Genomic DNA, 12,333 nt, shown 5'->3' on the forward strand with positions numbered 1-12,333 from the left:
CCAACCTCAGACTACTACCTAGTATGCGGTTTAACAGCATTCTGGAAAGCAAAAAAGTCTCACTATTGTTAAGGGCCCACAGAAATGAAAGGTTTAGGTAAATACTGGATATTTGCTCTAAGCATAACTAACAGAAACTCATATTCAAACACATGAATCCTTAACCTGGGTATTTTAGTAGGTCAACTTTTGAAATAACTGCAGAATTCTCACAGCATAATAGTTGTTGAAATTTTGATTATGAAATGTTTTCAAAAACAAAACTTGATATATTCCTCTAACAAACCCGGATCTCTCTGTATGGCAAAACATAACACACTGAAAATGAAACAATATCTAACAGGAGCTAAATGATGAACTAGTCAGACCAACAGACAAGTACTAAAAGGCTTAAATCTCACATAAACCAACCAAACAAAAATAGAACAACAACACTGAAAAAGAATAAATACTGTAATTGGTTTGGCATATATCCCTTAAAAATCATATATGCCAAAGCAGTTTTTGTATATCTCATTTTAGCTGCCAGTGAACATTAAACAGAACAGGTTCAGCTTTTGCTAAAGCTGTTAAAAGTGTCATAGAAAATTACCCTAATTTAGTTTAATTGTGGTCACAAATCTATCAAGATGGTCTAAAACATAACTAGAATATATCAGGACAGGACTCAGTGTTCTCAACTGTATCCAAGGCCAGTGCTTGGTTTGTAGAGGTGCTCAATAAAAATTTTGCAAATGAAGGAATTCTGAAATGTCCCTACCTGTTAGCATTTAAACATAAAAAGTAATCAAAGAAATTATAAATCAGTGTATCATGAAAAAAGCATAAATAACTTGTTTACTCTAAAGGATTTATTATTTTACAAGAATGGAAGCTGGCTTTTTTATGGCTAGGTAAAACTTCTTAAATAAAAAAAAGAAATAACAGATAAGACACTGTATTGTACAGGCAGTACAAAAAACAAGACCAGGCAGGGGCACCTGGGTGGCTCAGCTGATTGAGCGTCCAATTCTTGGTGTCGGCTCAGGTCATGATCTCATGGTTTGGTCCGTGTGATCAAACCCCGTGTCGGGCTCTCCAATGGCAGTGCAGAGCTGCTTGGGATTCTCTACCTCTCTCTCTGCCCCACCCCAATTCATGAACCCACATGCTCTCTCAAAATAAATAAACTAAAAACAAAAACAAACAAACAAAAAACAAGACCAGGCAATGACAACTGACTTACCCCTCTAAAACCTCATTCTTCTCATGCCAAATCTTCTCACGAGCAGTTTTACACATGCAGGTATCCCCTGATCTTTCAAAAGTCCACCTTACCACTTTGCTTTCACAAGACCTTCATCAGTACTTATTTTCGCTAACCAAAAGATATCTGAAGAGGGTATCTGCTTTTATGAAAAAAGGCACAAAGCAAAAACGGCATTCAACATTTGTTTTGCAGCAAGCTGTTAGAGGCAGCAAATACCACAATCAAGAATGGCACCACCAAGCTCCTTCTCTGGGAACTACACTAAGCATCTCAGCCATTATGCTGCCACAGCTTGAACTGTATCTGTGAGCATTTGTGCTTTATCTAAATTTCTTGAGCATCCATTAGCAAGACGACCTAAAGTGTCAGAAAAGTCTGAGAGGTTATTTTTAGGGTCTGAGATCCTTCAGAAATCTTTCCACTTAAATTTATGGTAATTGCTTCTTCACTTTACACCATTTTGACTTAGGAAAGATTTCATAAGAACACTCTAATTTCAAAAAGCTGAGGAAAGTTATACCGTTCTAGGGTTGGAATTCAGTGTTACAATAATGATTTATTCATTGGGTATCTTTTTTGACTATGGCACTGTGCTAGATGCCAAGATGAATCAGATGTAGACCGTGCCCTAAGAGTTTCAAATCTGTAAGATAAACATCTGTCTACAAATAATTGATTCAAACGTGGTAAAATAAGTGTTATGAGAAAAGTGCTAAGAGATCAGAGGGGAAAGTTGAGAGGATAAGAAAGGTTTCACAGAGGTAGCACTGTGAAGTACAAGATTTGGACTGACATGTGAGGGGGAAAGTATTATAGCAGTGGCCAGAGGCAGGAAACATCATAATGAAATGGAGTATTTGAACTTCTCTTCAATGATGGGGCTATAGAAATGAGAGCAGGGTTAAGTAAACTAACAAGGGATGCTGGACCCAGGAATGAGGAACAGCAGGAAGCCTTCACCACCTCAAGCCTAAAGGAACAAGGAAGGAAACATTACCTAGGATGAACTGGAGGAGGAGCTAATCAAAGGACGCTCTAACATAGTGCATAGCCACTGCCAGAAATGCATCAAAACAGAGTAGCAAGAGGAATAAAGTCTGCAAGAGCTCTCTCTTTTCCTCCTTCCATCGTCTGTCACTACCTCCCATTCCCACTGGCTAACCCCAACCAGAATCCAAAGGAAAAAGAGCCTCAGGTGACACAGGCTGTAAAGGTCAGCCTTCCTGAGCAAAGAGCAGAGAAGGGCAAAGAATCAATCTGCAGGAAAATGGAAAATAACCAGAAAAAGCATCCTTAGACTCAGGGGCTAGTATAAGCATAGAGAGGCTGTAAAGAGAAGGAGGCCAAATGAGGGACAATATGCTCTGGAAGGAGAACATGTTTTTCAGATTCAGATGCTGAATCTGAAAAGAAATCAAAATTAGTGGCTTAACTGGAAAAATTACTAGGGTTTGGGGAGGTAGGAGAGCAAAGGATGGAGAACAGCAGCAGGTTAGCACTCTGGTTCTCTCTATAGTCAAAAGAGCAAGAATCATAGGACTCTAGGCCTAGTTAATCTAGCCTCTAACTGTGACCTTGGGCTAGTCCTTTGGCTTCTCTGAAACTGTTTTTTCCACTATAAAAATAGGTAGAGGTTGTGTTATAACATTAAGATCCCTTCCAACTCTAGGAGCCTGTAAAGCCAGTATCTCCAGGTAAATAAGCATGTTCATCAAGTGAGTAAATAACCTTTCTGCACTGGAAAAACCTGGAGTCCACTTATTTACTTTTATAAAAAATTAATTTCATTTAAATAAAGACAATAAGAACTTGTAGGTTCCACCTGCAGCCAAGTCCTGCACAATACAACAAAGAATGTTAAAATACAAGCAGACTATCATTTAGTATAACCTTGAAACTGAGTGAGAAAGACCAATGTAACCAGATTTTAAAACATGCTTTGGAATGCAGAGAATGCAAAGAAACAATGGAGTAAGCAGAATAACTTGACTAAAGTGGCACATTTTGGAAAAAACAAAAGGAGGTGATAAAATATAGCGAAGAAGCAAAGTTCTTAAAGGTGTCTTCAGAAATAAATGAACTCCAATGTAAAGTCTTTGTCTCTCTCTCTCTCTCACACCTGGGAACAATTTCTTCACGACACAGATATTCAATGAATATGCTATGTGCCAGGTACTATCATGGTCTCCAAAGGACATCTTTAAGGACAATACAGAAAACAGCAAATATAATTAATCATTACCTAATCTTCTGGAATGAGCTCAAATTTCACCCCTTCCAAGCAACATACTCTGACTTCCTACGATACTACCTACCATAGAACTAATTAGTGCTGGTACTGTAATCAGTATTCTTCAAAATACATCAGAGATCATACAGACTGGGGGGCAGAGGGAGTTTGCCTAGGAATCTGCTCACCATTTATAACACTGTTTCTAAATATTCTCTCCAATCCTGTCTCTCAGAAGTGGCAGCAACTAGGGAGCTTGGTGACTTAGGAAATATTTCTACCTCACAGGGGATAAAGCTAAGTTTGAGTTTGCACACTTAGGACATCGTTAAGTCATATATTTTGACCATTTAACAAGCATTCATTGAGCACCTACTATGTGCCAAGCACTGGACTACAGACAAAGGCCCTGGGGATACAAAGATGAGTAAAGACCTTTGACCTCTGGAGGTCAGGGTGTAATGCAAGAATCAGACATGTGAACAAAAAATCTACAATACAATCCAATGAAGGCTCAAATACAGAGATATTAACAAAGTGCTATAGTGGCACACAGACAAAGGACAAGAGCAACTCTAACCGGCTCTGTCTGAAGGAAGACCTCAGAGAAAAAGTAAGATGTGAGCTGTAAGTGAAAGGAAGAACTGGAGGTTTATCACTTGCTAGAATTCTAAGCAATTATAATTCTAAGCAAGAGGGAAAGGCTGTTTAAGGACAAAGAGCTGAGAGGCTAAGTCATGTTCTAAATAATTAACAGTTCACAGTGCTGGAGTGGATAACTTGGGTAGAGCACCTGCAGCTAGCCAAGTTGAGACTAAAGAGAGATAAATTAGGACCAGGCTGTGAAGGGCCTTGGACTTGACAGACAGCTGACTTTGGCAAAATGGATTCAAAACAGATTTTTAAGCACTGATGACTGAGTCTGATCTGATTAGAGATAAATAATGTGAGGAGAGGGAAGACTAGTTAGAAGGTTTTGCAAAGGTCTAGGTAAGAGATGATGAAAGCCTAAATTAAAGCATTATCATGTGGGGAAACAAGGACAAATCCAAGAGATATTACTAACGCAAATTTAACAAGATCTGGTGACTGGACATGAATAAGGGAGATGGAAAACAGCTTTAAATGACTAATTACCTATGTATGGTGGAACTTCAATTAATTAAAATATTTAGGGAGAGGGCAGGGCGCCTCAGTGCCTCAGTCAGTTAAGCATCTGGTTAAGCTCAGGTCATGATCTCACTGTTAATGAGTTGGAGCCCCACATCATGCTCTCTGCTATCAGCACAGAGCTGATCCTCTTCAGATCCTCTGTCACACTCCCCACACCATCACCCCCACACCCTCTGTGCTCTTTCAAAATAAATAAACTTTAAGATATAAATAAGTAACATATTTAGGGAGACTTACTTGGCTTAATTATATATTTACGCTAAGAACTATTCTTTCAAACATAACCTTTGTTTAAATCTTTATTGAAAAACCTTGCTGAATATAATAGGCTAACTACATTAAAACTGTCTTTTTCTATAGAATCCACATAAACATCAGTTATCATTCCATACTACAAAGTCTAGGCACTGATAGAACTCAACATATCTCAGGGGTATACCCTAGAATTTGCTTTCAGAATAAAAGCCTGGTATTATCTTCTTCAAGCAACAGACTGCACACCATGCAACAGCCTGATTTTCCAATCAGCAGAATATGGCTGGATCATGATGCTCCTTCCTGGTTGAATCAAACATAAACTCCCTGATAGGATCTTCATATCATCTGGGGATGGCTGATTAGATTATTACTGAATACAATCTTTTTGCATTAAAAAAAAATCCACCTGGGGCACCTGGGTGGCGCAGTCGGTTAAGCGTCCGACTTCAGCCAGGTCACGATCTCGCGGTCCGTGAGTTCGAGCCCCGCGTCAGGCTCTGGGCTGATGGCTCAGAGCCTGGAACCTGTTTCAGATTCTGTGTCTCCCTCTCTCTCTGCCCCTCCCCCGTTCAGGCTCTGTCTCTCTCTGTCCCAAAAATAAATAAACGTTGAAAAAAAAAATTTAAAAAAAAAATCCACCTAGAACTTTAGAAATATCAAAATGGATGTGACCAAGAGCCTTTGCAGCTTAGTATTTATTGAGAGGCACTTCAAGCATAATGCCATCTCTGTCAAAACCAAACTCAGGACACTTGGAAACAGATCTGGCTTGTCTGTGATATTCCTTATTTCTCATTTAAGCTCTCAGACTAGAAGTCCGAGTTTTGGTGGTTTATATTTTCCCTGAGTTAGGGAAGGTAATATATTATTTTATTTGTCTCTTGCTAAGCTGCACAAAAAATGAAAGCTAAAAAAATTTTTTTAAGAAGTTGAAAGATGGGGGCGCCTGGGTGGCGCAGTCGGTTAAGCATCTGACTTCAGCCAGGTCACGATCTCGCGGTCCCTGAGTTCGAGCCCCGCGTCAGGCTCTGGGCTGATGGCTCAGAGCCTGGAGCCTGTTTCCGATTCTGTGTCTCCCTCTCTCTCTGTCCCTCCCCCGTTCATGCTCTGTCTCTCTCTGTCCCAAAAATAAATAAACGTTGAAAAAAAAAAAAAAAAAAAAGAAGATGAAAGATGTTGATCCTAATCCTTAAAGGGTTTTATCACTTAATTCAACACAGGCAATGTTCTGAGAAATGATTCACAAACAGTGTTTGAAAATTTCCAATTTAAATATCACTACAAAAGCTCTTAAAACTGCAACTACATGCCTAAACTTCTCCACTGAAAAGTAGGAGAAATAATTACTTGATTGGTTTTTAATTTCCTGAACACAGCTAAAAGTAAACAATTTAACGGACAAGCAAAACCAAATGTTACTTCAAATTAGCAAAAAGTTTTCTGGCTCAATACAGCTCTTTCATAACAAAAATACTTGTGAAGTACGGTATGAATGCTGAAAAAACTGCATGATTCAAACATGCTTTTTACCCTATTCATTATATTCAACTTTGCATTACTGAGTTGTGCTAAGAACCTAAACCTTTACCTCCAGTTTTTCTGAGAACCCCATATTACTCCAAAGTTTTTAATTTTTTGTACAAGCTACCAAATAAGAATAAAAACACCCCCCCCACACACACACAAATAATAGCACCTATAATTATTACACACAAAAAATACTAGGCGAGGCTAAAAGAACAACAGGGCCAAAAATAAAATGTTTGGCCTGCAACTGGAGATTCTATTAATGGGCAACTGGTCAAAATTAAGCTTTCACACTACGAGAAAGCTTAACTTTTGTGTTTATATCTTGAGAGAGCTTTCGAAAAGGAAAGTGAGTTCCACAGAAATGAGAAAAAGGGGAAGAGATACCCTCCAGTCTGGTTTGGTGGCGAATGACCTCTCTGTGGAACAAGAGGCCCCTAGCCTCACCCTCCAACCCATCTCAGCCGAAGAAGTGAGGAGAGCTCCCCGAGAAGAGAGGGCCTCGGTGGCCACGTCGTCCTACTCACCCCAGAGGGCAGCGGAAAGGAGGCGGGGAGAGAGCGACATTCGCGCCCACGGCCCGGCCCGGCCAGGCAGCAGGGACCCCGGGGACTCAGGGGTGGGGGCCGGCCCCTTTCCCAGACCCTCTGGGTCTACTCACTCCGCAAGTGGCCAGCAAGAAAGCCATTCGCCAAGGCCCCCGCCCTCTGTGCCTCCAGAGGAGGGAACTAGGTGCCTCTTCCAAGCACCCCTTTTCTCTCCCCCAATCCGTATCCCCCAGAATGCAGGGAAGTCTCTCCACTCAGGTTCCGCCAGTCCCCCGGGACACCCCTTTAACCGCCCCCCATTCTTGCCCCGCCCCCCGCCCGGGCCTAAGGGCCGCACCGATTGGCTGGCCCTGGCGGCTCCTGGCAAAGAAACCCCTGGCGATTGGCCATAGGTCACCTGCTGTAAAAGAGGTGAGCGGCTGATGATTGGCCGTTAGGCCAATTTTGGGTGGAGAGGCGAGAGGGAGACGTCTACTCACGGGAGGGACGGGCAGCTGCGGTGGGCACCGGAGAGCCTGCGCCCCTGCCTTCCTGCCCAGACCTTACCCCTGCTGCTTCCTCACGGAGCCCGGGGCCCCCCTCGGGGGCTGTGAGCTGGGAACCCAAGCCTGCTGCAGGACCTATGTTTCGAGACGTGCAGCTGCTGCCAGCTGAGCCCACGGACTCCTTAGGAAAGGGAGGTCACTGCTCAAGGGAGCTGGGCTTGGCTTGAGAACTTCAGCCCCAGGAATTCCCATAACGTGGCGACTGGAGAAGAATTTACCGACGAAAAACTGCTCCACCTACACCCACCGACTTCTAGTTTACTATCTAAAAATCTGGCAGCTGTGGAACCAAGTTTCATCTCGCTGCTTTTGCTTACTTCCGCAAAGTTGTTTGTGTCGCGTGCGGGGGGGTTGGGGGGAAGGAGTTGGGGGGGGGGGGGAAGATACTTCATCAGTAAACAAAAGCGTGGGTGCCTGTTTTATTAATACAGGAAACATCGTAGGCCTGCTGTTATGCCACAGCTCCATAAGGAATGTAGGTGGTTTGTGAAGATGCTTCAAGAAACTAAATGGCATAACTTCACATTAGATCAAAAGTTCGAATTTAGAGGACCTTAACAGATAATTATCCAAAATGCAGGGAATCACAGGCATAAATGATTAACTTACTGCTCCGGAGGACAATCTCCTTTTCTTTCCCTTACTATTTTTCTTTCTGGTTATTTGTATATCTGCAACTACTAAATTCTTAAGCACCTTAATTTTTCTAGCTCTGTTGCTGTCCCCTACAACTAGCATAGTGTGCCCTGCACAGAAGGCTCAATAAATGCTTGCTGCACTCAAGATACGTACAGTTTAATGTAAATTTTTTTTCCCCCAAAATGCCCAATACCAAACACAATCTCTTTTTCCCAAACCCATGCTTCAAAACCCTGGTCTTCCAGTACTCCCTCTATGTCAGTAAACGATAACCACTACCATCCACTCTAATATGCAAACCATAAACTGGACAGTCCATGTTGCCTCTCTCATTCCACCTTCAATCCATCAAGTTCCATCATTTTTACCTCCCCAATACATTCTCAATTATGCCCACCTCTCCCCATTACCACCACTCGGTTATAGGTCTGGGCCTTTTGCAATAAACTTCCTGAATCTACCCTAGCTCCTCCAATTCAGTCTTAACACTATAGCCACAGTAGTTGGTTTTCAAAGCCAATTTACCCCCTCCTCACCCCCTACCACAACCAAAGAACTTCAACTGCTTTCCAATGTGCTTAGGATACAATTCAGTCTTTAACAATGGCTTACAAAGTTTAGCTCTACTAACACCCTTAGTCCATTTTACACCTTCCACTCCTTCATTTTTTGCATTTCACATAATGACCTTTTTCAAGTTTCTTCAATTTGCCATGGACTTTCCAAGCTCATAGCCTTGGAGCTGGCTGTTACTTCTTTTACACTTATCCACTTGACACAAATCTTCAATTTACTGCTATTCATCATCTTATCCTCCCCACCTATGTGAATTCCTATTATGTTCTCATGGCCCCTATAACTCTCCTTTACAAAACTTATCACAGCTATAATTTTACATGTATTTGAGTTACTCTTTTTAATTAAATAAAATACTCTTTTTAATTTCATAAAATACTCTTTGATTACATAAAATGAGATAATTTACATAAAATAAAACATCTATTTTAGATGTACAGTTCAACATATTTTGATAAATGTATACATACATGTAATCACCACAATTAAGACACGGAATATTTCTATCACCCCAGGATTTCCCTTAAGCCCCTCAAGCAGTCAATCCCACCAACCACTGCTCTATTTGCATTATTCTTTCATTAATGTTCATGTTCACCACTAGACTGTAAGCTTAATTAGGCAAGGATCTATCTGATTTGGTTCAACATTATATCCTCAATATTTAGCCATATGCCTGGCACATATTAAATGCTTAATAATGGATTTTCTATGTTAATAGATTATGAAAATAAACATCAATTGTATGATAAATATCAAACCATAAGCAGTGATGTAGAAAAATACATGAATTTTGCCAGATGGACAAGGTCAATGTCTAGCAACTTTCACTAACACCCTTTAACATTTTCCTTTAATATCTGCCTTTCTAGCAGTTTTGTGCTTGAGCAGCCCAAAGTATGTAATTCAATATTGGCTGATCCAACAGTTCTCCAGGGGAAAAAAGCCTCCATCTCTAATTCTGTGTACTGTACTGTTTAACCCCATAAGAGACATAATACTTATTTATATGTTTCTTGCTTACCAGGTCCATCATGTGCTTATGTCTTATCTCCCCAACTAGACAGAAAGACCCATGGTGTCATCAGTGACTTCATATTTAACAGTGTCTATCAAAGTGTCACACTTTTTTAAAAAGTGTTCTCCAAATCTACCACCACCACCACCACCACCACCATCATCATCATCATCATCGGTCAGTCATTTCAAAATATAATGCACTATGATTTTTGACAATATAGGGTAAATAGTAAAGTTCTAGTAAGATTTTAGTGGACCTGATTATCATTAGTTTTTTTTTTTATTAATAAGCTGAAGTATTAAGATTAGGGGTAATGGCAATAGAATATATGAGTTATGATGGTCTCTTAAGACAATTGAGTTTTCTTCTACTGTGTGTGTGTGTGTGTGTGTGTGTATAAAACTCTACATTCTAGTTACACATTTAAAGAGGCCACAGCTACAATCCAAAGTCTACCCGTTCATCTAGTTTCATGCTAGAGATAACTATTTGTTACATATAGTTCTCATTTTCCTAATCCTAGCATAAAGTTAATGTGCATGAAAGATGTACTATTTAAGATGAAAAATAATTACGTGATACAGGGCAACTTGACCCATTTTATCTCAAGAAACTGGAGGACTCATAAGCAAATTTGGCAACTCAAATTGTTTTTTAAAACATCTACAAATTGGGGCACCTGGGTGGCTCAGTCAGTTAAGCATCCAACTTCAGCTCAGGTCATGATCTCACGGTTCGTTGGTTCGAGCCCTGCGCCAGGCTCTGTGCTGACAGCTCAGAGCCTGGACCCTGCTTTGGATTCTGTGTCTCCCTCTCTCTCTGCTCCTCCCCCACTCACGCTCTGTCTCTCTCTCTCTCAAAAATAAATATTAAAAAAAAGTTTTAAAAAATCTACAAATTATTTCAGAAGAAAGTTAAGGGACCAATGCCTTAAACCCATATATAGCAATGGATTTCCAATCTATGCATAAAAAAAAAGTCTTCAATACTTATCTTTGAACTACATAACTAAGGCTATTATGTGATTAAATTAGTACTTCTGTTTTTGTTCAAGATAAAGAAGAATACAATAGGATGAATAAGGAGTACAAAAAACAACCTGAGAAAAATAAAAACACAAAGATTCAGGGTGAGGGGGTCTTTCAAATGGCAAGAGGTCAAGCAAAAAATAGGCCAATTTTACCTACAGCTATTAAGATGAAAAGAAAATTTTAACCATACAGAATTCATCCACTACTTTCAAAAATATTCTGCTAGAGGGCTCAATTATGTTTATGTATATATTACATTTATATTCATAGTATATGAATATATACCTATGAATTTGCTTTGCAACTCAGGCCAAATGACTGGAACAGGTAACATTAAGAGACAACTCTTGGAAGAAGGACATGCAGCTCCACTATTTAACCAGTATCCAAAAGTCTCAAATTTCCACATAGAAACTTTGGTCATATGGAATCGAAACACCACTTGCCATATGGTAGAAGCAGTCTGTACTATCTCGTGACCATGGTGACCATGTTCCAAAAGTTTATTTTATTTGCAATTCTCAGTGCATTATCAAACAGAAGAATTATTTGGTTCAAGGTTAGGAATAAACACCCTTTATAAACCACACAATGGCTATGATAGTGTACTGCCTTGTTCACCAATATATCTTTAGTATCTTCTTAACACAGGGACTGACATGTATTGGGTACTTAATAAATATCTGTTAAATGAATGAAATGCCAGGTATTATACTATGAAAATAGCAGTACAAACAACTAAAAAGCCTGAAAATGGCTAGTAAAGCAAGCAGAACAGAGAAAGCAGAGACAGAAGGCTGTTGTTTTACTGTATGAGCCCTTTAGTACTATTTAATTTTAAAAGCTTATATTAGGTACTAGTGCCCCAATTTTTACACATAAAATTCTGCAACTTGTAGATTTCATTAAAAACACATGAGTTGCTGGGGTGCCTGGGTGGCTCAGTCGGTTGAGCGTCCAACTTTGGCTCAGGTCATGATCTCATGGTATGTGAGTTCGAACCCCACATCAGGCTCTGTGCTGACAGCGGGGAGCCTGGAGCCTGCTTCATTCGGACTCTGTGTCTCCCTCTCTTTCTGACCCTCCCCAACTCATGCTCACTTGCGCTCTCTCAAAAAAAAAAAAAAAAAATTAAAAAAAAAAGACACATGAGTTGCCAAATTTGGTTAGAAGTACAAAGCTCCTTGCTACAAAATGGATGAGATGGCTTTGTATTATGTAATTACTCTTCATTTTAAATGCTCCTGCTTTTATGTCCTCCAACTTCATGTAAAATTAGGAAGTTAACAAACTGTGTGTTTATCTCTAAAGAAAGGGTGTGGGAAACACTACTACTTTTATTTTATATACTTCTACATATTTAAAAAAATTTTTAGAAGCATGACTTACTTATGTCATTATTTTATTTTAATTTCAATTAAAATTGAAATTCTCATTTTTAATGAGAAATTCAATCCTCATTATTTTTATTTTCTACTTTATACTGGACTGAACTCTGTAAAGTCAAAGACAACACGGCACTTATTCACGATTATA

General features: G+C 39.8%; 1 protein-coding gene across 5 annotated transcripts in view; it reads right to left on the minus strand.

The window, feature by feature from the left end:
• The window catches only part of OSBPL9 (oxysterol binding protein like 9), a 186,576-nt gene that overhangs the window by 57,635 nt on the left and 116,608 nt on the right, over window positions 1-12,333 (minus strand). Inside the window, exon 1 of one of the 5 annotated variants that reach the window (XM_047872194.1) lies at window positions 7,099-7,263. The exons of 3 other annotated variants lie outside the window; for them this stretch is intronic. In XM_047872194.1, the coding sequence (XP_047728150.1) occupies window positions 7,099-7,125 (27 nt within the window). In that variant the 5' untranslated portion in view covers window positions 7,126-7,263. Of the gene's footprint in view, window positions 1-6,964; window positions 7,264-12,333 lie in introns of those variants that run through there. One more of the 5 variants, XM_047872195.1, reaches the window with a different exon arrangement.

The sequence above is a fragment of the Prionailurus viverrinus genome, chromosome C1 (genome assembly GCF_022837055.1).
Source record: "Prionailurus viverrinus isolate Anna chromosome C1, UM_Priviv_1.0, whole genome shotgun sequence".
Classification (NCBI taxonomy): domain Eukaryota; kingdom Metazoa; phylum Chordata; class Mammalia; order Carnivora; family Felidae; genus Prionailurus; species Prionailurus viverrinus.